This window comes from Phoxinus phoxinus (genome assembly GCF_949152265.1).
Source record: "Phoxinus phoxinus genome assembly, chromosome: 4".
Lineage (NCBI taxonomy): Eukaryota > Metazoa > Chordata > Actinopteri > Cypriniformes > Leuciscidae > Phoxinus > Phoxinus phoxinus.
In genome coordinates this window covers 30,793,747-30,819,908 of record NC_136879.1, presented here as the reverse complement: position 1 = coordinate 30,819,908, position 26,162 = coordinate 30,793,747, and the positions used below count along the sequence as shown (strand labels likewise).

At 37.2% G+C, this 26,162-nt stretch overlaps 2 protein-coding genes across 13 annotated transcripts; both read right to left on the bottom strand.

Annotated features, from left to right (window-relative positions):
* Positions 1-1,990: 1,990 nt before the first annotated feature.
* On the bottom strand, positions 1,991-3,506 carry LOC306997264 (GTPase IMAP family member 9-like). The gene is made up of 2 exons (XM_079610492.1): positions 3,182-3,506; positions 1,991-2,891 (listed from the first exon to the last, which is right to left on the bottom strand). The coding sequence occupies exons 1-2, from the start codon at positions 3,207-3,209 to the stop codon at positions 2,320-2,322; spliced, it is 600 nt and encodes a 199-aa protein (XP_079466618.1). The 5' UTR covers positions 3,210-3,506; the 3' UTR covers positions 1,991-2,319.
* Positions 3,507-4,614: 1,108 nt separating this feature from the next.
* usp2a (ubiquitin specific peptidase 2a) lies at positions 4,615-25,550 on the bottom strand. 12 transcript variants are annotated; one of them, XM_079609511.1, is made up of 14 exons: positions 25,311-25,550; positions 22,709-22,788; positions 18,598-19,285; positions 10,556-10,606; positions 9,679-9,802; positions 9,458-9,569; positions 8,947-9,057; positions 8,796-8,860; positions 8,516-8,619; positions 8,337-8,414; positions 8,171-8,249; positions 7,864-7,971; positions 6,706-6,826; positions 4,615-5,690 (listed from the first exon to the last, which is right to left on the bottom strand). In XM_079609511.1, the coding sequence occupies exons 3-14, from the start codon at positions 19,237-19,239 to the stop codon at positions 5,615-5,617; spliced, it is 1,671 nt and encodes a 556-aa protein (XP_079465637.1). In that variant the 5' UTR covers positions 19,240-19,285; positions 22,709-22,788; positions 25,311-25,550; the 3' UTR covers positions 4,615-5,614. The 12 variants fall into 12 exon arrangements, with proteins under 12 accessions (XP_079465637.1, XP_079465631.1, XP_079465626.1 ...); XM_079609505.1 differs by having other exon boundaries at positions 8,337-8,417; positions 25,311-25,544; XM_079609500.1 differs by lacking the exon at positions 25,311-25,550 and adding an exon at positions 23,171-23,263 and having other exon boundaries at positions 8,337-8,417.
* Positions 25,551-26,162: the final 612 nt, after the last annotated feature.

The following is a 26,162-nucleotide window of genomic DNA, read 5'->3' as shown; positions in this document are numbered from 1 at the left end:
AAAATTAAGTTGGCCAAACTCAATTTTGAACAATTTAAATTAAGTTGGCCCAACTGAATAATTAATATTTAGAATTAAAAAATTCCAAAATTAAGTTGGGCCAACTCAATTTTGAACGATTTAAATTAAGTTGGCCCAACTCAATAATTAATAATTAGAATTTACATTTTCCAAAATTAAGTTTGCCCAACTCAATTTAAATCGTTCAAAATTAAGTTGGCCCTACTCAATAAATAATATTTGTATTTTAATTTTCCAAAATTAAGTTGGCCCAACTCAATTTAAATCGTTCAAAATTAAGTTGGCCCAACTCAATAATTAATATTTAGAATTTAAAAAATTCCAAAATTAAGTTGTCCCAACTCAATTTAAATCGTTCAAAATTAAGTTGGCCCTACTCAATAAATAATATTTGGAATTAAAATTTTCCAAAATTGAGTTGGGCCAACTTAATTTTGGAAAATTTTAATTCTAAATATTAATTATTGAGTTGGGCCAACTTAATTTAAATCGTTCAAAATTAAGTTGGCCCAACTTAATTTTGGAAATATTTAATTCTAAATATTAATTATTGAGTTTGGCCAACTTAATTTAAATTGTTCAAAATTAAGTTTGGCCAACTTAATTTTAGAAATTTTTTATTCCAAATATTATTTATTGAGTAGGGCCAACTTAATTTTGAACGATTTAAATTGAGTTGGGCCAACTTAATTTTGGAAAATTTAAATTCTAATTATTAATTATTGAGTTGGGCCAACTTAATTTAAATCGTTCAAAATAAAGTTGGCCCAACTTAATTTCGGAAAATTTTAATTCCAAATATTATTTATTGAGTAGGGCCAACTTAATTTAGATTGTTCAAAATTGAGTTGGGCCAACTTAATTTTTGAAAGATTTTAATTCCAAATATTATTTATTGAGTAGGGCCAACTTAATTTAAATCGTTCAAAATTAAGTTGGCCCAACTTAATTTTGGAAAATTTTAATTCCAAATATTATTTATTGAGTAGGGCCAACTTAATTTAAATTGTTCAAAATTGAGTTGGCCCAACTTAATTTTGGAATTTTTTAATTCTAAATATTAATTATTGAGTTGGGCCAACTTAATTTAAATTGTTCAAAATTGAGTTGGGCCAACTTAAATTTGGAACATTTTAATTCCAAATATTAATTATTGAGTTTGGCCAACTTAATTTAAATCGTTCAAAATTGAGTTGGCCCAACTTAATTTTGGAAAATTAAAATACAAATATTATTTATTGAGTATGGCCAACTTAATTTTGAACGATTTAAATTGAGTTGGGCCAACTCAATTTTGGAAAATTTAAATTCTAAATATTAATTATTGAGTTGGGCCAACTTAATTTAAATCGTTCAAAATTAAGTTGGCCCAACTTAATTTTGGAAAATTTTAATTCCAAATATTAATCATTGAGTTGGGCCAACTTAATTTTGAGCGATTTAAATTAAGTTGGCCCTACTCAATTTTGGGAAATTTAAATTCTAAATATTAATTATTGAGCTGGGCCAACTTAATTTAAATCGTTCAAAATTTAGTTGGCCCAGCTCAATAAATAATATTGTCTGTCTGTTATTCGCATATCTCTGAACCGTTAGTCCGATGGATTTCTAACTTGACAGGTGTCTTGCTACGGGCATGAGTAAGTGCAGTGTCAAGTTTGACATTGTTTGGATTAGAAATGCAAAAGATATTGTTAAATATATCGGTAAAAGAAACACTTAGAAGGTTGTGGTTTAAAAATAAACATTCTGACATAAGCACTCTGTCAGCTAAACATTAAGTCAGCTACACTGTTTACTTCTGAATAAAATTGTAACAATGAGCACTCAAAGTATAGGCCACATACTGCCTACATCGATTTTTCTGTCAGTGCCATGTTTACTTAATGGTGGGGTAAGCGATATTTCAAAAACGCTGTTTGGAAGTTAGTCGGACTGACACACGAACAAACAATGTATGATTACGTAGGCTATCTGCACTCAAATGAGATGAAAATTTCACATGGATCGGGTCGCCACGTGAGGTGCAAAAATCACAACATGCTGATGTATTTTCTCTGTTGGACATTTTTACTTTTGGAATAAACTACCGGCAATCATAAGTTAAATTAGCAGCCTACTGACTGCACAAGATACAAAAGTGCACTATTTCACAAAATGTTACATTTCTCCAGGTGGTTTAGTATTTGGCATCTTCAGATTGTATCATATAGGGGACATTCAAGGACAGATAATGACAAGATCAATAATGAATTACAATAAGATTACATTTCATAAATATAAGTTGATTCTCTGTGTTCAACCAGTGCGTGCACTCATTCGCTTTAAAATGTTAAGCAGCTCAGTGACCTGAGTATAGTCTTCTGGACATTTATTGTTCACAACATGGTACCTGTAGCCACACTTCCTCAAGATCTTCTGCAAAGGTTCACCCTTCTTTTCAATGTGCTTTTCAATATTCTTTCCTCTTAACTCGTCTCCCCACGTAAAGAGCACCAGAGCGTGTGACCACACCGAGTCCCCAAGGACACCCAGATATTTCTCTATCGCACGTCCGTCTCTCTTGCTGAAAGAGTCCACTGGGATAACGAGGAGAAATAACTGACACCCAGAAGGGGCCAACATCACACTGCGCAGGATCTCCTGTTTCACCTGTTTGGCGTCGGCCAAACCGAAGAGACTCCAGCCTGGAGTGTCCACCACGGCCAGCCTCACGCCGTCCACCCAGCCGTATCTCCTCACACACCGAGTCGTCTTCTTCCCGTGCTCAAACTCACTGCGTCCGAGGATGAGGTCTCCCACTGAGCTCTTACCAGCATGCCTTCGACCCAGCAGCAAGAGTCCCATCACAGAACCACACTCTGGACCGACTAACCAAGACATAGACAAGTCAAATTAAAAGTAATGAATGTTCCCGATAAGCAGAACTGGTTAATGTTGTTGAAAGTGGAAAAAAATCTATCATCTTTTCCTGAACCTTTACTATTGCCAGTTTCTGTGATAAGGCTAAAGCCTACATTTGAACCACATACCTTGCCAAAAGTCCAAGAACATTGTGGTTCAAATGTATGTGTATCCATCAGTGTGATATATGATACACTGATGGAGAACAAATCTGCTGTTATATCACATATCACATGTGAAGTGTCCACTAACTTACCATATGCTGTCACATTGCTCACTGCCATTCTTCATTCTTCCACCCAAATGATCCGGTCTTTATGTTGCATACAGTATATCCGCTTAACTGTTTGCTTAAATAACTTAAGTCCATTTAACACACAATGAACTGTTTACAAAGTTTCAAAGTTCACATCTCAGTTCTGTGGAAGTCATTTAGCGTGTGACGCACATGTTTTGACATGGGAGGGACAGTCAGGTCAGGTTAGTTAATAAAACAATAGGATTCGAAAGGCTATGTGGTAACTTAACAGATTTGTAAACATTGGTGTCCCATAATTTTTCTAAAGCAATAAATTAACAAATCCCAGGTTCTTTAGAGGGATATTTATTAGATAAGTTATATAATATTTTATTTAAAATAAAATTAACTTTTCTATTCTGAAAATAGTCATTTTGGTTTGCTCCACCTTAGAAGTCTTGACCTTCTTATATTTAACAATTACAACAGTGTCATAATTCTGACTTAATCTGTTCAAAATATATAAAAAAATCCATTACTAAAAACTATAATTAGCTGCCTGTGTCCCATATTTTGTGTACAACTGTTTCTGCATGATTTATTCACTTAAAAGTGGAACATTTCATAAAATTGACACTTTGAAAGTGAAGTTACTTGGATTTTATAGCATGGAGGGAAGACAAGTAAAGTATCATTCCATTTTTACCAGTGTTGTTATTGTTAACTATAACTAAAATGACTAAACATGTTTTTTTTTATTTGAAATAAAGCTAAAATAAACTATAAATATTAGATGGTAAAAAATGAAATAAATTAAAACTAAGAAATATAAACAAATCAATAAAGAATAAAAATTACTAAAGCACAAAATTACTAAAATGTATTTCGAAATGTTAATAAATACTACCCAACCATAAATATTATTAAAACAGTGGTTATCGTATATATTGAAATGTTGACTATTTTTTGCAACCATTAAACAAATTATTGCAAGAAAAAATTCTTGAAAATTATGTTTAACGGTAAATACAAACAAACATTTGCTCTCAACCTAGCTACTGAGAAACAGCATAATTTAGGATAAATTTGCAACATTTTTACTTTAAATTTGGACGAAATGTTGTCAGTAGTTTATAGAATAAAACAAAAATGTTAAGTAGCCTAACACATACATATCAATTGTAAATCCAGAGAAACTGCTAATTTCCCAGACAGTCTCTTCTTCTTTTTCCAGAGCTGTAGTCTACTGTATATGTATGTATGTATATATATATATATATATATAATCCAAGGTGTTAAACTTTATGTCCCAAATCTTGGTAACAGGGTTATAAAATGGCAAATAAAACAGTTCACATTATAATATTTAATAGAAAATAAACCCTTTTCATTCAGAAGACAGCTTCTTGTCAAATGAACCGAAAGGCAAAGACAAAACACAAACTCATGAGAGAATCGTAACAGTTCATTCTTCTAAAATTTATTCATACATATATATATATGTATATTTATACTTTGACTGCCACAGTGTGACTCGTATCACATTATTTCTTGACCTGTAAGCATAAATAGATGCTGTTCTCTTACCTCTGTTAAATTAACTGACAACAGTAATGGGTCATTTTCAGCACCACTGTATATAGTACATTCTCTATATTGCATCATTTATAAAAATATACAGATTTTCTTTTGCAAAACATTCTTTCCATGTTGTTCAAATGGCATGAGATCAAGGATCCATATACTGTCAGCGTCATTTCTCCACCCGTCCTCATTTCCATTCACAGCATTTCGAAGATCAGTAGCAGCCACACTGAATAAAAGTCACGGCACACGCCGTTCTCTCACCACCACAGACTTTCACAACAAACTCCCCTGACTCCTTCAGGAAGTTGAGAAGCAAGAGCGAGTGGAGGAGAGAACTAAGCATACACAGAAAAGATGATGGGTGGCGGTGAACGGAAGAGGTGATGGAAAGAACAATCTGTACTGTAACAGGCCTGAACAGTGCACTTCTGTAACTCCTCGGCAGCCCACTAGGGGGCGCCTCGATCCGGTTTATCTCCCAGGTTAACAGGGTGGACAAATACTTTTAAAAAAGCATGAAGAAAATTTCAAAACAAATATCAAGTGAAACAATGTTTTTTTGTATTGAGGCGTTCTTTATCAAGAGGAAGGCGCATCGGGATGAGAGTTTGGTTGCAGTGCATAGAGAGACGTCTGAGTCGGAGCCACTTGGGTTATTGCCTGATGACGAGCCGCCCTGACACCCGCACACAAACACACGGAGGCGTGAGGACCTCTTTAACACAGTGGTGGAGTGTGAGAGAGCATTGTGTGCGCTTCTCCCGATGGCCAGCAGAAAGCGATGTTCATTCTGCATTATGGGCCAGAGGAAGCAGCATGTGTAGTGTCTTCAGCCCAAGGGGCTTCTCTGTCCACAGTCCGTCCTCAGAGTCCAGCTCGCTCGTAGAACAACACATAGGCGTCGCTACTGCGAACTTGGCTGGTTGACATTGGCGTGACTCTGGAAGAACAAATTGACAATACATTTTTTTATTGAAGCTCTGAGATTCAAAATCAAATATTTAACCACATAAATCAACCACTGTATCATATTTGAAATGCACATTTCTAAGGCCTCTAAACTATCACATAATCAGAACTTGTATACAATCCACTAGTATAAAGTATAAATCTGAACATGTCCACCTTCAGGTTTTTACACGTGTCCTTTTTGCTGTGAAATCTTCACTGATTTTTATATTAGTAATATTTCAACACTTGCTGGACTGAAGCGAAATGCGAGTATCAAATATGATACCTCAGGCTTTTGAGGAGCGTTTATTTGTACATCTTGAAATCCTCATTCTATTTAATTATGTTTTGCCCCCCCCACAATAAAAACTACAGAGCTTTGATTATATAAAGATAAGCATTTAAATATAATTTATTTTACTAAGACGTATTATTGACAGATATAGAGTGACAAATGTATTTATATGCATTTTATGCAAGTAGTCTGTTGTACTGTTATAAAGACTTATTGGTTTACATTACAAGCCATCAGAATTGTATCTACTTTTATACTGTGTGTGTGTGTGTGTGTGTGTGTGTGTGTGTGTGTGTGTGTGTGAGAGAGAGATTTTAAGCCATTTTAAAGACCTGTGGGAACCCTGTATACCAGTGATGGATTTAATCAAAAATTGTGTTACATTTTAGAAATAAAATGGCCAATTTTCAGCCAATTTTTCAGCCTGGCCAATATAATAGAAAGAAGACGTGCGTATGTGAGATTTGTCACTTTTTAAGGAAGAGTGTGTGGGAGGGAGGTGAAGGAGCAGGAGTGAGGGAGGAGGACGGGATACAGGAAAATAATGAAAGCTAGAAGGTGGAATGGAACTCTGCTGACTTGCTATAACCATGAGGATCATTTCTCTGAAAGCTAACGCGTGTTATATACCTTTGGGAAATCTACCTGGTACTCGACACAGTTATGCAACAGGATAAGAAAGAGCAGGAGGTGAAGGTAAAGAAAGTACCTGGAGTCGTTATATGTGTACCATTCCCCGTTTTCAGGATTGCAACAGTACGCTGTGTAATGGCCTCCCATAGTCGTGCCTGAGTGATTGGACACTGCATACAAGTTATAAACTGCACTACCTGGAACAGGAAGATGAATACACAGTCAGGGTGGAATTAAACGCCAGACACAGTTTATTGTGAACCAAAATACCAATAATATCTAGAGAAATATATAAATACTGCAGTAACTATAAACAAACTATGTCATGCTTTACTACTTCCAGCTGCTCATTCAAAAAGATGAGGGCCATAAAATATGCATTTTACAACCATATGCAAAATATTACAATGTAAATACCATAAGGTAAACATTGTCAAAATTAATCAATAGTAGATCAAATGAAATCGCTTGGCATAAATATTCATCAACTGCGAACTGCTCTGAAAGCATGAGCCTGTAGAACATATAACAATCGCACATTTTGAACTTTTCACATTTATTTAATAAAATTACTCTTGAAGTGTAATATATCACAATTCACATACATTAAAACCTCTTAAAATTATATTTAAGACATCTGTTTTGCCATTTAAGACTTTAAGACCTTAAATTTCATCTGAATTTGAGACATTTTAAGACCAAAAACCTGTGGGAACCCTGTGTATACCAATAATGGATCTAAAAGTTACATATTGACACAATATATTTAAATATTTCAAATTGTATTACTATTCATAATCTATAATTCATTATTTATTTAAAAGATAAGTACTAAAATTTTACTACTGCAATGGATATATATCACATTGTGGACAGTAAAGTCATTTTCCATGCTCAAAGTTGCTATGAAACTGAAGAGACTACATATTTATAGTTCTTTTCTTTTGTATTGTGACATACATCCACGTAAAATGGATTATCAGAAAAGATTGTTGATTGTATGGAGGTGGATCTGAATGTAGGAAAGGGCTGGGTTTAAGCGAACTTGGGGTACGTTTACACAACAGCGCTATAGACGACTGAACACCTTTTTTTTTTTAAATGAAAAATATCTATAGATTAATTTTTCACAATAAGATCTATAACATGCATTTAGAAAACAAAGAGGGTGAATTTTCATTTCATGCCAAGTGCCGCAGCACATTCACTCTAGGATTGAAGTGACTTCACTCACTGCTTCTGTCAGAGGCGAACTCCCTGAGGTCCAGGTCTTTCATGGGGAAGTTGACAAAAGTAGACAGTTTGCTGGTTCTGATGCGGGCTTCTGAGAAGCGCTTCAGATCTGAACAAGTGAAGCGGTTAAGGAGAAGAGACTCGCCACACTGCTGATCTCAGAGAGACCTTTCACAGAACGCTTCAATCAGCACATTCCCTGAACACACGCACAGTGTCCCGATCTTATCTGTGCTTACTGTCAACAAACACACCGATGACATCCCATTGACACCACATTAAGATCAGATTGCATTAGAAAAGGATACGAAGAACTAATATTTTAGGAAACTTCTGAACTGTAAATTTCTTTGTGCATCGTCTCCTGGCTTTGCACCTGTAACATGTCTGGATGAAAAGACAGAACAATTAGATGCTTCTGCATATATCCATTTCCACATTATTAAAATGATAGGAATGAACTAAATAAATTACCGGCTTCTCGTCCCCATCCAGCACATCTTCTTTAGTAAAGAGCCTCATGCAGTCCATTAGGCTCACCTCTCCATAGCCCTTCTAGGCAGAGGAACTCCATTAACACCCACTCATTTCTACACATTTTCAAAGTGTGCATTATAAAGCCTGAATGTGCATGTACACTTCAATGAACTGACCTTGGAGATAGGTAAGGAAAGATCCCAGAAGGGATCGAACACAGTGGAACAATAGCCACATTCACTGCAGGTCAAAGAGCTCTTCAGCTGGCCAACGAACAAATCTGAGGACAGACAGAGACACGGCAGAATTGTGCTTAGTAATGGAGCACAATGATAACCCAAAGCTCTTTGATCTGTGCGTAGTGCAGTGTTGTTTTTTGTTAACTAAAACTATATGTATATATACACTATTATTTATATACCATTACAGTACATAATTAATACAGTGTACACTTACCTACAATTTTGCTGTCTTCTCTCTCTAAGTACTTAGCCCACATCTTTTTCCCTTTTTCCTCATCACTAAAGAAACATAAGACATACATTACAAAATTGTGTTCACAACACAATTCAAGAACTACCCACACTCATACAGAGAGTACACTTACGACAAGTGATCAAAGTCTTCTATGTTTCCCCGCGGCCGGACCGTGACTCTGTTCACTTCATTGTGCAGGCCGTCTAGCAGGAAACGTAGAAACTCCTGAGCATCCTGTTGGCTGGAAAGAATACATAAACATCTCAATACTTTACAAAAACCACAGCCAGCTACTGATAAACATAAATAAACTGAATTATATTACATTGATAAGACATTGCATAATAATCAAGCAAATATACTCATGTTATGGCAAAAAAACCTGAAAAATAATCAATATTAAAATTCTATGCTATTTTGTAAAAAAAAAAAAAGTGAATGTAGGCACCACCAAATCACAATGTACAATATTAAAAGCGATACAGATAAATTAAATCGGCAGATAACGAATATAGTATTTATCTGAGTATTTTACATTTTTTTAATAAAAACAAATGAAATGTGAGTGGTGCTTGTCTGTTTAAAACCACCCCGTGCCTCCACGCCTGTGCAGAAAAAGACACATGTAAGATAAGACTTACTTGTAGCCTACAAATCTGGGGGCGAATCTCTGAATCTGTGTTTTGAATTCAGAGGGGCTGACGGCTTCACTGCTTGAAGAAGTCCACATTGTCTGGATCAGCTTGGCAAACTCTGTAGTCATGACAAAGAGAGGCTTTCAGTAAGGTTTGCCGTTTACAAGAAAAAAAGCATTGGCCGCTGTACGACCGGCAGGAACCGTGTTGTGCCGATGCGCACTCACCTTCCATGAGAGCAGTGTTTGTGCGGCTGTTGTTGTTGAGGTCTCGGCGGTGGGAGTTGTGAAGACAATAGTCTCGCAGGCTTTGTGTGTTGCTAAGACACTGGAGGATGGAGTTCATAAAACACTAGCGAGGGAAAGAAAGAGACAAAGGAGGAAAAAAATATTTATATTAGGCTGATCATTTATTGAATGAATTACATGACATGCTGCTTATTTAATCAACTATAAATCTTGATTTATTTTTAAAAGACCCCAAATTAAGCACTAAATAGACATTAGGCATGATACAACTTTTTTTTATAAAGTTAGCTTTTTGACAATTGACCATTTAAATGCATAAAAATATTTACAAAAATCTATAAAAAAAGACACTGTGTACATGTTCACTAAGCAGAAATCAGAAAAAGCAAAAATAGCTACAAAACAAGTGACATAAGTCTAGAGTTTCATAGAAGCAGCAGACTTGACTGCAATGTGTAAGGGATTATTTTTGGACTGTACACATACTGTTGCTTGGCAAAACCAAGTTAAGTGAGTGCAAGAGCGAAGAGACATCATGAAAAATAATCTCGCCAAACGGAAATAGACAAGGGGAATTTGAAAGCGATATGAAAACAGTTCTGCTTTTTGCCACTTAGTTGTGTCAACCAGATTTCACAGTTTTTTTTAAATCTATTTCCAGCATGTTTGATGTGTTGTATGCGGCCTATATATACTATATGACAAAAAAAATAAGCACGTCCCCCACTGTTGGACAAACAGGTAGTCCAGCTCAAACGTCACACCACTGGTTGAGCCAAAAGTTGACAAAAAAGTCCCAGAGAATACAATTACCCACTTTAAAAACAGCCAATACATCCCATTAAAAAACACTTACCGTATTTCCCAGATTACGAAGCCCCACCAGGCCCTGGGCACTCTTTGAGTTCTGAAAAACAGAGAGGAGACGGAGCATTAGCACAGGTTAAAGGCTAGATGTCAGCAGTTACACATTTCAAGTAACCTGTAAAATGCACTGAAACATTATTTTCTCTTAGGTCAAAAATTATTAGTAAAAAATTAGCAAAAAGTCTATTGTCTTTTGTCACTAGTGAAGTGATGCACCAAGCACCCCACAGAAGTCACTTTAAAAAAAAAAAAAAATGTTGGTTAACGTTACGAATTCGCCTGAGCAACTTAAATATGAGTGAAATCTACTTGGAGAAAATTTTCGCCCTTATGCAAAACTCCTAATCATGTCGATTCCTATTAAAATGACTGGATTTTGAGATTCTGCCCAGCAATGTTATGCACCTTAAGTCAAGTTTCTCAATTGTTCCAGGAAATGGAGATAATCTGTGTTTTGGTAGAGGTGCTAGAGTGCTGAAGCAGACTGACAAGTAATTTGACACTATGTTGTTTTCTGTCGTGCCAAAGCACGGGAGGGGAAACACGATCCGCCCTGTGCTGGAAGTTCTGGAACTGTGACGAACTTACTCGGTGCTGGCCAGGATGTTCACACTGACCACATTTGTCCTGGCCACTGAGGGCACAGCCGTCAATATTTGGGGAACAAACAGTTAAAAATCACACCAGTAATGTTTAACAAACTCATTAACTGGGTATTATCTTAATCCACGCTTCCATGGAAAATTCCTATTGAACACATATTTCACAGAAATAGGCTCACCAGCCCAGTTTGTCCTACTCTGCTGAGTAATATCAGCACTGCCAAAAATAGCATCCTTTCACATGGGTTTACCGCTCATTGGCTGATTTGTCATCGTCACGGCAACACTCATCCCGGCAGCCATCTCTGATGGCCACATCTTCTCACAGGAGTTTTACATGCACTAAACCATAAGTCCACATGAAAAAATGTCCATCCAAATATCAACATTCAACCTGATACTATCATAAGATTGAGACGTCAAAACGAACGTCAAATGAGGACGTCTTATGTCATGTCCAGAGAACATTTTTACAAAGTAGGTCTATTTTAGGTAGTTGTGATTCACTGTGAAGCAGACATCCTTTCCGATGCTGCTGTTGTTGCCAAAGAGCTTGTGGTTGTTTCTCAATATAGTGGTACAGCTAATAACCTTCTGATAAGTTTACAACACTTGGTCGCCCTGTGAAAAGTGCCTAAAAAAAAACTGGAGGATCTGTTAGAAGAACACCAGGCCAAATTATATGAAAGTCAAGTCCCTATTGAAATTGTTCCAGCAAGGCAAAGCTGTACACTTTTGGTAAGGAACTTCAATGCATTAGTTACACAGTTTTATTATTACAACGACTAATGAAGCATTAGAACATAATATAATTACTCGATATGGGTTTCTGCCTTCTATGTTGTTGATAAAGAGTGATTTTAGAAGTCAAATCCTCATCTATAAAAAATTTTTTCTCTATTTCTCTGGTGGCCGGAGAATGTGGAAGTGGGTCACGGTGTTCTGTTCACCGTACTCCCCGTTAAAGAGGTGAGGGAAGACTAATCCTGCTTTTATAACAGCTCACTGTGAAAGGAAAATGTGGAGCAAAAGCCCAGATAAAACGTCCAGACTGACGGCCTTCAGTCGTCAGCATAGATTGACCCACATAAATATTAGTTGAAGTGCTTTGGTAGCTGGTTTAAAGATGAACCCGCCAGGTACTGTTTAGAGTTTATACTGTCTCTGTTTTATGTCAACTTTGTCTCCTGTCCTACACTCCCAGCCTAAGAATTCCACATATCTCCCAGCTGTATGTTGGCTGAGGTTTTCCTTGAAACACTTTTTTCTATTAACTCCGATAAATGTTCAAAGACCTGAATTTCCTGAGCATACTCATGCTCCTTTGCCATAATTTGTTCACCACAGTAGAGGACAGAATCTGCATGACTTTAACAAGTGTGTGTAATATAAATGGGGGCACTGGCTTCTGTCCCATGTCCTGACTCCTGAGGCTATGTCTAGGTGTTATACTGGTACAAAACACTCCAAGACAATCCTTTTATAAATAAGATAAAGGCACAGCTGGTAGTCCATGTCCTTCACAATCACATAATGCATGTCACACTGCCAGGTCAAAAAGGGGTGACCAGGGAAAGTGACTCACAAAAGGTGCATGGAGAGAATCATGTGTACAATCATGTTTCTCATATCATGATCATGCAGAATCATGTTTGTTTTATTGTGCCTGTTTAATAAGGCTTTACAAATAGTCTGTCCAATCATTGCAGGTGTATCTATTATTATGTAACTTTTACGCACTAAATATATGGGTCCTTTAATATATAAGTGTCCTGATGAAAATTAAAGCGCATTCCGTGAGGCTGAAACTAATCGCGTGGCAGATAATGGAGGCTCAGCGGCAAAGCCGGTACGGAAGGCCGGTACTGACCTCTGTGGCATGGGGTGGGACTGAGAGCGCTGTCGGATGCAGGAGTGAGCTCTAATGGGATTTCTGCTCATTACGTAACAATGAACGGCCATTCTGAACTGCCTCATGCGTCATACTGTACATCAGATGCATGCAGGCTGCTGCTGCTTTGCATTGTGCCATTGCTTCACTTCAAATAAATAATGGTGTGCACTTTGTTATACTCAGTAAGGCAACCTAATTGAAACTTAAAAAAAAAAAAAAAATGTATAGGATCAATAAGACTGATTTATCAATTTTCCAAGAAATGAAAGAAAGATTAATTTACCATTATATAAGCAGTGACCTGTCACAATACTGATCCCTTACAATGACTTAGAGCTTACTGATGGTGGTAAGTGCAATATTAATGACATCACACCATGAACTAGTTTTTAAGGCTTATTCAATGGGCCTCAATAAGCCCCATTCATGCTTTAACATTTATTCCTTGGAATGAACTATAATCTATTTTATGTAACTAATGCATACTTTTATTGCTAGTAATCGGATAACTACTATTTTTTTTCACTAGTTAGACACACTAGTACTTATTACAGTAGGCCTAATGACTAGTATGTTTCAATTAGTCACTAGTATTTGTTCACTATACTACTATCTGTGATTTAGATATCAACTATTCACTTGTGCCTAGTATGTATTCAAATAGTCTATTTCCGTTTTATAAATACCATACCAATTGAGTGGACTAGTATGTTAGCAACCTGTAACTAAGAAATAAGCACTAGTAGTATAGAATAAATAGTCAACATGGAATATGTACGGTACAATACAATACATGCTAGTAGGAAACTTAGAAAGTATTCAATGACAAAAATATGCTATTAGTTACCGGTAACAATATAATTGTTCCTAGAATGTTATGAACAAGTAGTACTGAAAATAATAAAATGGGCCTAAAAATAAATGCTAGTAGCATAAAAATAGATGCTAGTGAGTTTTAAGGAATAGCCTAACGTTAAATGTTAAAACTGCTTGCCGTAATACGCCTAAGAAGCGTGTATTCATACCTTAGCGTGATTAATCAGAAGCCCAACGAATGTAGAGACCAGCATGGAGCCGGACATAGTAGAGTTTTTCCTCCGCATGTTCTGTTTTAGAAGTGGGAACGCAGTCGCGGGAGGCTCTTCTGGTACAGTAACTGTATATGAATGTCGCATCCTGGACATAATCAATTAAATCCTTCGGTGGTGTATAAACACCGATTTTAAGAAATCGCCACTATCGACTTCCTAGCATCAAATATTCCAGTTTCCTTTTCCAATCAAGACCGGTCCTTCAGGTAAGAAACTTGATCAGGAAACGACCTCTACAGCGGTGCGAGGCAGCATTGGGGACGAATGAAACGCATCGCGCTTTTCACAATACAAAAAAACTAAGAAAGTTGTTCCCAAATGCAAAGAACAATTCCTTCATGTATCAAAGTAGACGAGTTCGCGTTAAAGTTGTCAGATAGCATTTGCAGGCTGGAGCCAGCGCGCGGGTCCATCTCTTTTCAGTAGTGCCAGTCCCGCCCACACGAGCTCAGCGCACGAGCTTGATGCGCGAATCCGACGTCACCGAGGGCAGCGGGTTAAACACCCCACACTTGACAGAGATTTACAATAATCATGCGGCCGTCAAAGACGTATTACTCATTTTAAAAGGACCACTTTCAAACAACCTTTCACAGCTCTAAAAACGGAACACTGTAAATCAGTTTCAACATTCTATTGCACCTCAGGCAGAGAGAGCAGTTTGGTGGTGGGGCTCTGAATTACCCCCTTTAAATTAAAGCTAACATGACTGCAAAAAATGTAGGCCTATTCTTTTTACATATAAACATATACGTTTCATCAAGGTTTTCAAATTGTTTTTTGTAACAACATTAGAGAATAGTTCACACAAAAATTTAAATTGTCATATACTCACCCTCAAGTTGTTCAAAACCTGTATGAATTTCTTTCTTCTGCTGAACACAAAAAAATATTTTTATAAATATGGGTAACCGGACCCTGTTGAAAAAATCAATGGGCCCCATCAACTGTTTGGTTACCAACATTCTTCAAAATATAATCTTTTGAGTTCAACAGAGGAAAGAAATTCATACAGGTTTGGATCAACCTGAGAGGGTGAGTAAATTATGACAGACTTTTCATTTTTGGGAGAACTATTCCTTTAGTGTACGGCTGTCATTACTTTGTATAAGACGAACCTCCACAGATTAACCATTCACTATCACTTTAAACTATCATTCAACTTTACCAATAAGAAATGCCAATAAAAAACAAATTACAGTAAATATGCATTAAATTGTGTGCACCTACATGATAAGAGAGGGGTTATTTGACTGGTTATTTGCTACATTCTCAATCTGAGGACACATAATCAGATTTAAAACAGAACAAATACCAACAATGGTGAGAGCAACAAAAAGTCGGACAATATGTCTAATCTTTTGGGCTTGGCTCCTTGCTGAACTCAGCTCAGCGGTCGCCCTCACTTAAGTATTAAAGAGAAGCATTCAACTTTGCCTGTAAAAGTGGCAGAGAAATTGGAACAGGGCATGAAACACACCAAACCCCAAAAGAGAACACCAGACTGAGGCCATTATGCTCTTATGAGATGGTCGGTCAAATATCATCAGCTGCATCCCAGTTCTAGATACGGCGAAAACACTTTAACTGCACGTAATGTACAGTAGCATGAAAGTTACCTAAATGAGAACAAGGTCACCTTTGAAAGGCCACACTACATGCATCTCTCAGTCCTTTTGGACAAACTCATCATTTTTAAGTAAGATATTGCAGTTGCATGTCACAAAGACATAAAATCTTACTTTGCATTTAGTTTAGTGTTATGTCGTTTAGTGAATCCATTTTTTATGACGCAAATTTTCTTTATGGCATTCTTAATCATGCCATATTTCACCGAAGCAGATTTAAAAGTAAAGAAACCCACAGAATACTGAGCGAGCTTGTAAATCTGTGTTTATATAGAAACAGGAAGTTAGGTGATTTGCTACTGAAGTGGCGTTTCAGAGAGGGAGAAGGATCACTCTGTCCCTTCCAGTCGTATGACTAAGTGTATGTACACAACAAACAGCAAAGACAACATTTCCTTGACACGCTACAGGACACAACAAGGGTGAAAAGGTAAAGGCAACTGGATGGATTAATGCATTTCTTGAAATGTGTAATTGGACACTTTGAATGAGTGCCAGTTACATCTTGACTTTCAGCCAAAATACTTGATGTGCATCAGGGGACCACTAAAGTTTAATTTAATACAAACTGCTGAAATGTGTGAAGACCCGTAAAAATGGCAGGTGACCCATAAAACAGCAGCACACATTTCAGATGCTCTCATGATAAAAGAGAACATGTGGTGATTCAAATTGAGTGAGTGAAATTCAACTCTGCAGTGAGTAAACCTCAAACCAGATGTGAAAAGTTTTCAGGACACAATACGCTTAAAAAAATAGGTTACTTAATGTTGTGGATCAGCCTACATAGTAACAGACCTGTTATATAAAACATCTTGGCACAATGAATACGTAGTAGAAAACGTGACAGGAATTGTTTAGTCCTGGGTTTAAGAAGTAAAAAGTGTCTCTGTTTGTGAACAACTGGCATCATCAATTAAACCGCTGAATGAAAGGAGTCAGATTGTGGCGGGGAAAACTGTGTTAATGCTGGCCCAGCCATGCAAAGACTCACAGTAATACTAACCTACCATCGGCTGGGAAACCAGAAGATAAGATGAATGATACAAAGAGACGGGGCCGATCGTAAACCCGCTGCTGCCTGTGTTCTTCCTCACACTGATAAAACTGATTTGGTCAGTAAAAATACTTTGAATAAACCAGGATAAATACACAGACAAGTGTGCAATCCCGTATGCCTATCGTGTGTTCTTGCATTGTGGTGGTTACAAACATTAGTACTCAAGAGGCTGATACAATTACCTTTAGATGTCTGTGCCACTACATCGGATGCGTTACAATAATAATAAACCTAAATAAACAATGCGTTAACAGCTTTACAAACTTTAACCATGTCAGTAGTTTAGGTTGTGCATTATTCAGAATTGATGAATACGAGTTTTGAATTTGAACTGAAGTCGTAAACAGGAACTAGGATTGAAATAAAAATTTGAATTTAAGTAGACAAAATCAGCTCAAGTTCAAATTCATCTAACCACAATAAGTGTGTTTTTTTTTTATCAAGAAGGTTAAAAAAAAGTTTTAAAAGTCTTTACTTTAAATATTTTATGTACCTTACAGACCGACAGATTTATGGACCAGGGTGGAGGAAAACTTAATTTCTCAGCCAACTGTTAAAATTCAGTATTTTTCAAGATCAGCAAAAAGTGCTGACCATAAAAGAATACGGTTTACACTAATGCTCCTTATAGCACCTCTTGTGGCAACACTGAGAATGCACCACTTAAATCTAAAGCCTTTTCATCCTATATCCTACCATTCAAAAATAGCACAAAAAAACTAATATTTTCCTCCTTTACAACAGTAATAAATAATGGTCTGCTTGGTGATAGTCTGGCTGTCTTGAATGCTTTAGGGAAGCACTGAAAGTATCATAGAGCATATCCTCCAATTCTTGCATTAGTCCAGAATAGCCTGGACTAACAAGGCATAAATGGCCTGGATATCTAAAGCATTAGTACGGTAATTAAATCGAGTTGATGAAAGCATTCAGACTTGAACTTGTTGAGCTGATTAGTTTCTGAAACTCTTATGTGTAAACAAATGTAGTCTAGACTAATAATAAGTCAGATAGACTGCTCAGCGCTCCTCATTTAGCCTGGACTCCCTTGTTGAGAAGCAGCTAAATGAATGACATAAACAGCAATTCGTTTAAAAGAATAGCCACAGACTGTATTCCAAAGCGCCTTATTTAGCATGGCATAATGTAAGCAGCAATGACAATTCAATTCATCTTTAGAAGCTCTATTAATCCAGCAGGGCATGAATAACATGCCCTATAATGTGTTGTGGCCCAAAAGTCAGACTTGTAACCAGAAGGTTGTGGCTTCGAGTCTCAATACCGGCAGGATATGCCTCGGGTGTGTGTGAGTCCATGCTTTGCAGTGTGTGTGTGTGTTCACTACTCGCCACTCCTAATGTGTGTGTGCACTAACTTGGATAGGTTAAATGCAGAGGACAAATTCCGAGTATGGTTTTTTTGGGCCAAATCACAGTAAACACACTAAATACTAGTAGTACCCCTGTGTGTTTTATGGCAGTATGCTATTCTTAATATTTGTGACCACAATCATTTTACCTGCAGCTTCCTAAGCTGTTTTCACTTATATCTCAAGAGACACTTAAAACACAGCCGAATGCTACACGTTCCTTAGTTTTGAAGCCTTTCAGCACAAACTCTGAGAGAAAGGGCTCTTGTGTAACACTAGACTTGAAAAACGCAAACCTAACATAAGCATGTTATGGAAATATTTATATATATATATATATATAATTTAAAAAAAAGTTTGACCAAGAATTTTGTATCATGCTCTTACCTCTCTGACTGGTGACGTGGAGCGATAGCTGCGATAGCTGCTGCTCTTCAGGCCGCTGCTGCCAAGAGCGTCCTGCGTGGAGCTCCGCGAGAGGCCGTAGCTGGAGCGAGCGCTGCTGTAGGAGTCAGATGCGTCAGTGCCTCGGCTTCGGTAGGACTGCTTCAGGCCACTGCTGCTGGACGTCTCGCTGAGGCCCAGAGCTGACAGATCGTGCGTCAAATCGCTCTGACTCACCGACTTCCTGCGACTGAGAGAGATGCTGGAGGACACGGGTGAGGTGGAGAGGTAGCTACTGGAGGCCGGAGAGTAGCTGTAGCTGCTGTATCCTGAGCCCCCACTGAGGCCCGAGCCATAGCCCTTTGCCGGCGTGCGGCTCAGGCTCTCACTGCGCCGGCCGGCCAGCAAATCTGTGCGAGGGATAGGCCGACCCCGGTCCGGCTCCGACGATGAGCTGTAGTTGCGGGAGCGGCTGGCGCTTGAGCTCAGGTAGCTGGAGGAGTAGCCTGAGGAGGAGCTCTTATAGGGCAGCTTGTCCCTCTCGTAGGAGCTCAGAGACGGGGTCAGGGAGGAGCCATATGAGCTGTAGTGGTTGGTATAAGAAGAGCCGCCATAGCGCTTTGCCGTAGAGGAGACACGAGACATGCTGGGAGCTCAGCCGGAGGTGAAGCGATTTCAGGCCGCATGGAATCTGTGAACAAAAGGAGAAGTGGATTAAGAAAATGTGTGGCTTTTTCAGCAAATCTCTGGCCAATACAGATAAACCCATCATTATTTTCATGTTAAATTTGGCTTGAATTAAAAATTCCCCCTATCGATCTTCTAAATACATGTTATATTATTTTGAACGATTCATCCATGAATACATTTCTTTCTTTCTTTTTTACCTTGTCATTTTTAATCAAAATGTCATAACTCGAAATGACAGACTTCTCTCTGGTGACGTATGCTGGATTTCTCCAATCATTTAGTTTGCTTAAACACTTCCCCTTTCTTAAATCGACTGCAAGCTCACATCTAATAAACACGTAAATACACTAAAAGCTCAAATCAATTGTTTAAAATTGTTTTGAATTTGGACATCACAACATTATAATATACTGTATGAAAAATAAGTATTTGTTTAGAGTGTTACAGTGTTATTACAGTGTTATAACATATTAACAGTGTTATTAAATTATTAGTGTTGTTAAAGATTAACTTTGAGCGTTAGATTAGACAGCAAAGATAATCTTAATCTAAAAATAGGGGAAATTATTAGCAAGCACGATTTAATATCCAATACCAGCCGATACGATAAAATATAAAAAATAACTCTATAATGATCCAAAATGGCACAGATATATTGTGCATTCATACAACTATATGTAAGTAATTGTTATGTGCATTCTATGTAAAAGTAAAAAACTTGCCGAAGTGCCACCTGACATCTACACTGACTGACGAGACATTATTCATTTTACCGTATACAACAAGTTTCAAAATTCTTCGAAATCCCTTTGAACTCACTTTCAGTGGCAGTTTCATTACGTGTGTACTTCAGCCTTAGGAGAAGAGTGTCTCTCTTCAGTTGGGCAATTTTAGTCAAAAATGGTAGGATATAAACACTACCTGTTATGAATTTTGAATGACTCTGTGTCATGCCCAGAGGTCTCTTGTGTTCTGTGCGCTTGATCCTGAAAACGTATTCGATGAATAGCAGCATGTGACTCTTGTCTAAACACAGCACACACTGCAAGGGGTGCGTATTACACAACCGACGGGGCTTCGCTGCTAGCACAGGACCCTGAATGAAGCTGCGGAACAAAATGAGTGCCATTGTTTTCATAGAGGCCTGGTTTGGTGCAACAGCCCGAGTGGAGCACTGAGGACCCCGCTGTTTGAATGAAACGAGAGCTCCCAGAGCCAGGCCATGTGGGTTTAAGGGATAGTTCACCCAAAAGTGAAAATTCTGTCATCATTTACTCACCCTCAAGTTGCTCCAACCCTGTATGAATTTCTTTCTTCTGAAGGGTAGAAAGTGCAGTTAATGGGCTCCATTGACTTCCATAGTACTAAAATACTATGGAAGTTACAGACATTATTCCAAATATCTTCTTTTGTATTCAGCAGAAGAAAGAAATTCATACAGGCTTGGAACAACAAGAGGGTGAGTAAATGATGACAGAATTTTTCTGGGTGAAATATCTCTTTAAGGTGGCACAGTTTGTTCTTGTGGAGAGACGGGCTCTTGTTCACAAGGCAGTGCAGCGTCTGAATAAATAAAAGTATCTGGTGTTGTTGATCCGTGTTGGGTTCAGTGAGATGGCTCTTATTTCTTTAATCTGTCTCTCTGAGCACTCTCTCTCTCTCTCTCTCTCTCTCTTTCTCTCTCTGAGTACAGCGTTCACAGATGCATCAATAATTCAACACGTAGATCTGGGGTAGGCAGCACACTGGAAGCAGTCCAAAGCACATGGCATACCGACGCTAACATGCTTTTACCAGACGGGAACTTAAGACAGTTTTCCGCTGCTTTCACATTGTGTTCCCTTCCTTTGCCTACAATAACAATAGCCACAAGACCCCTAGTACAAAATGATATTGACGAACCTCCTTTATATTCAAACTGCTGTAGGCTAATACCACAAAAAAAGTCTAAAAAGAGATAGTAGAATACCTTTAGTTTGTGTGTTGAGATCGTTACAAAACAACAGAAAAAAAGTTTAATCCATAGGCGTCTTCTTCACAGGTTTCACAAAATAGAAAGTTCAAAATAACGTAAGTATTTACTGCCACTTTTGACTAGTTTAATGCATCATTGCTAAATATAAGTATTAATTTCTCAGAAAAAAATCTTACTGACCACAAAACTTTGACACAATATTGTGTCACTCAATAAATATAAATACGCTTCAGCTACTGTATTTAGCTAACTCATAGATGCAGGCTCTGTTGCCTGTCATAATCTTCTGTGAGAAATATTTGCAATGAAAAATTACAAATAAAGAAACTTTCATAATAAAGAAATATTTTTTTGTAGTATTACAATACTAACATTTCCCAGAGACCATTGGTTCAGCATGAAGGAAGTCAAGTCCGTTGTGAAATGGGGGTTTAGTCAGTGGTCAGTGTCTTAGCTGTGGGAGTGTCTCTGACTGGGAACATGTGACAGGTGGGGAATTTTCAGCCCGTGATGCCTGACAGACATCCACACTTGCATTCACGCTGATAGATGTGCTGTCATTACATGCACAACACCACTGCTCCTTAACATTCACATTAAACACGTCAGATTACCTACTTTTAGCTCTTCCACAATTGGAAAGCAATGAAAGCCAGTTCCTACCTCAGAGTAAATAAAGTAAAAAGGTAATTGTGACTTTATTTCTATTAACTGTGACATAATATCATTCATACTTCAGTAATGTAGAAACTCGTGGTGGTGTTTTTGTTAGCAACGTAAACAATATGATAAAGACTTGGGGCACAGTCTTGGGTACAGCTATATTTACCCTGAAATGTGAGCAGATAAGAGCTCAGTGACCAAACTGACGCCTCAGCCCTCATCGCCCCAACCCACCCCCACCGCTTGACCAAACTCAATCTGGCAAGACTCGCCTCTCAACAATACTCAAAAAAATCTACCTTTTATATCTGCAGCTATCCAGTCATAAAACAGGACCTTTACGCAAATCAAACATGTACAGGCCAGGCATGGGTTTTTAAAGCTTATTAATTATGGAAAGATTAGACTACAAATTTAAACAAATAATTTTAGGTTTTCGAATCATTTACAGTAAGCGTAGACAACCTGAGTTAAAGACCTGACGATTTTGGAACAGACTGACATTAGGGCCACTGTCAATGAAATGGAGATGATGAAATTGACGACATGGGGATTAACGTGTACAACTAACCGCAAATCAAGTGTGTAGACATACAAAACAGCTTTGGTGTTTTTCAATTTCAAAGGATGAATCCAATAACTTGGATTGGATTAACACATCCTAAAAATCTCCAGAGACAAACTGCAACCCTGAATGTTGTTTTAAAGTGCCACGGCTCTCTTTCGGTATCATGTGTGCAGAGTGCGCTCCGCTAGCAGGTGGGTGTTAGGTTCAGGGGTACCTACTGTAAGTAGAGCCGTTCTCGGTTCTAGCGGACGGAAAAACAGAGGTGGCTGTTCATTATTCCATTATTCACTGCTCAAACCTAAAGAGACAAAAAACAGAATTAGAATACAGAGAAGAGTTTAGAAATATTTGGCCAAGACAACATATTAATGAAATAGCACTAGACAAATATTAATGAAATAGGCCTATGGGACACAAGAAATATAAAAGCTTTCCTAGGTAAATAAACCACTTATGAGAGCATCTTTTAAAACCAAGTGAACTAATATTCAGTATTTTCAGCCATCAGTTTAAAATGCCATATTTCCATTACGATTCTGGTTACAGCTAACAATAGAGAACATAATAAATGATGACTTAAGAATGTCATGAGCTCTCCCCGCAGACCTCATAGCATTGGATACCAGTCAAAACAGCTTAAAGTTAAAGAAAAGAGCGAGTATATTGGAGAAGAGGCTCACCGGTAGCATTTTCCATTGACAGTGTGTTGCTTTAAAGGCTGTAGCCCCGGAGTGAGAGGACCAGGGACGGATTGCATGAGCACAGTGATCCAGAATGCTAGAGATCATATTACTGAGCTGGTAAATATAGCGATTGCCTATGACCTCCGTGGGTCATCCAACACTCCTGCATTCCAATTTGTACTTAAAGGAATAGCATTAAGACTTTTCATGGGCAAGACTGGTCTTACAATATTATTATAATAATTAGGCTACATATAGTTAAAATGCATTTATATAAACATAATAAATTATTTTAAATTATTTTGTTAATAGTTTTTTTTTAACATGTTTATAATAAGTATATAATTAAATGTTGATATCTATATCAAATAATTAAACAACATTTTATATAAAATAGTAAAATTATTTTGTTTATTCATAATACGTATTTTATTTTTATATTGTATTTTTATAGCCTAGTTAAATTAAATTTTAAATGCTACATCTTAAATTATCTTGATATTTAAATTAGGTACAGCACTGGGAAACAGGTTGGCTAAAATGACATCTTGAGTTTTTAATGTCTATGGCTTGTTTAATACCTCAATAATAGAGTAACACAAAGGTCATTACATTACAAAGGTCAAGAAAATCCAGTCAGGATAAATATGGGAGCGTAAGAGTTAAGTAATGAAGGGAGAGTTTAATAGTTTGGTCATTATAGGAGATTGAATATAACTTTCAAAAGTAACCACCCACACCCATGACTTACTGTAACTACTGAAACTAGGTCTGATAGATTATGTAACTCAACAGTTATCATTCAGGCTACCTGCAAGTTAAGAAAAAATACTGTTGAGATTGTGGTTTTGAACAAGTCTAACATGGAGTTTAATCGAGTTTAATGGGGTAGATCGGGAGTATTGAGCAGCTGTTTAGTTTAGTTTATTTAAGTTTATTAGTTTATAATGACGTGGACAATCCCTTTTGATAAAAAGAGCAGCTTTAGCCTCTACGGCTAATTTCCAGCTGAAGTCCCCAGCCCGATGTTTATAAGGCATACATCAAATAAAATACATTACAATTATATTTACAACAGTGCCAAGCAAAAGGGAGTAAGACATACAAACATGTGGCACACAATTGAGGCAAGCACAAACAAGCAAGCACAAATTGCAAAGACATAAAAGCAGTTCATGCATTAAAACAGTACAAATCGGCACAAAATATAATCACACAGAGACCACATTGAAGCACATACAGGACATAACATTGAGGCAAGCAGCAGAGATCAACACTGTAACACCATCAGTTAACCTCCGTATTTATCTGGGTGAAAATTTTGTAATCTCATAATAATTGTGTCAAATGTAAGCATATTTACAATCCCCTTTTGTTTAATCTTAGTTCAGTCCTATGTTGTTTACAAAAAAAAGAAAGCAAGATATTGAAAAAGTAAAATAAATTCACAGAAAAATATTAAAACGTTTATGTTTTTTTACACTACTCCTGGTTGTGTGGTAGGTAAATTGTAACTAAGTAATTATGACACTAATTTACACAGTTTATGAATAATTTTTTAGATTTATAAACAAATGAAATTAGAAGCAGATAAATAAAGGAAAATCAAGGTTTGAGGAAACAAACACCGAGTTACAATAACAAAATGTTACACACTGCCCATCAATGTCTCTAGTACTATAGCAGCGTGTCACGTGACTGAGTGCGCGCTGATGGCTGCAGTGTGTGCAGCGTTACATCACGAAACTTCAGTACTCGATAAAGAAAGCATACCATGAGCACTTGGAATAAATGTCAAGTGTATATTTATATTTTCTTAAAAAGAACAGAGAGAATGCACCCGACTGACATAAAATTACACAATACTTCACGTTTATCACATTTATCTAAGACAAAAAATATATATACTTTGCATAATATGAATACATTAAATCTGCGGGACTGGGTCTGGAGAAATAAAGACCTAACTCGCGATTTACCACTGCAGAATAGTGCAATTTCATTCATTTATACACAACACAACTCGCCGGCCGATGTTATGTAATTAGTGAAACGTCTGGAAGCTTCCAAATCGTGAGTAAATTAGTGGGAACGGCAAAGCAAGAATGTGCAGTGCGAGCATTCATGCATTACTCACCGGAGTGAGCGAGACCATCCTCCTCTCCCCTACCCGCTCCTTCAAGGGAAAGCCCACCGTAAGTGAGCCCTCCACGCAAGCCACTTTTAACTCTTCCAACCGATAAACGATAGTTCACTGATGCTCTTCAAGACAGTACAAACAATAACTGAGACATTTTAGTTGTTTCTGTCCTTGTAATATTACAAGCTCTTGACTTCTAGTCAAAAAACGGTCTCTCACTTTAACGGTGACGTCGGCGAGCTTTTCTTTCAGCTGATTGGTGGGTCATGCTCTCGGACGTCAACTCAATGCCGCCGCCCACACGGTCACCATGGCGACGGGAATAAACACTTTGAGATTAGTAGTGGTGGTTGTAGTCAATGGTAGTAGTGTTTGGTCCAATTTAAAGGTAGTTCAAACTGAAATGAAAATGTCATTATTTATTCACCCTCATGTTGTTCTAAACCTGTATGACTTTATCTCTCCCGTGGAACACAAAAGGAGATGTTAGGATATGAATGATATAAACATATTATATAGGCTAATAAAGTCCCCATGAAAGTCACAGTTAATAGTGAGAACTGGACCCTAAACTAAAGTGTGACCCTAAAAACTATTAAACAAGGTTTCTTGAAATAAAGCTGAAATAATATAATAATAAATATTAGATAGAAAAACTTAAACATAACATAAGTTTAACAAAATTGAACCATTTAACAAAATTAAATACGTTTAAATTGAAATAGCCTACTAAAAGATTAAATACTAAATTAAAGTTAAACAAAAATATTTTTTACCACTAATAAAAATTAGAAAAGCCTATTACAAAATCACTAAAATTAAAATGACAACTGAAAATATACAATAAAA

Coding starts and splice junctions, on each gene's coding strand:
- LOC306997264 (XM_079610492.1), bottom strand. CDS start 3,209: ATGGCAGTGAGCAATGTGACAGCATATG. Junction 2,892..3,181: donor GAGCAATGTGACAGCATATG/GTAAGTTAGTGG, acceptor TGTCTTGGTTAG/TCGGTCCAGAGTGTGGTTCT.
- usp2a (XM_079609505.1), bottom strand. CDS start 19,239: ATGTCTCGTGTCTCCTCTACGGCAAAGCGCTATGGCGGCTCTTCTTAT. Junction 9,570..9,678: donor AAACACTGCTCTCATGGAAG/GTGAGTGCGCAT, acceptor TCATGACTACAG/AGTTTGCCAAGCTGATCCAG. Junction 8,861..8,946: donor GAAGACTTTGATCACTTGTC/GTAAGTGTACTC, acceptor ATGTTTCTTTAG/TGATGAGGAAAAAGGGAAAA.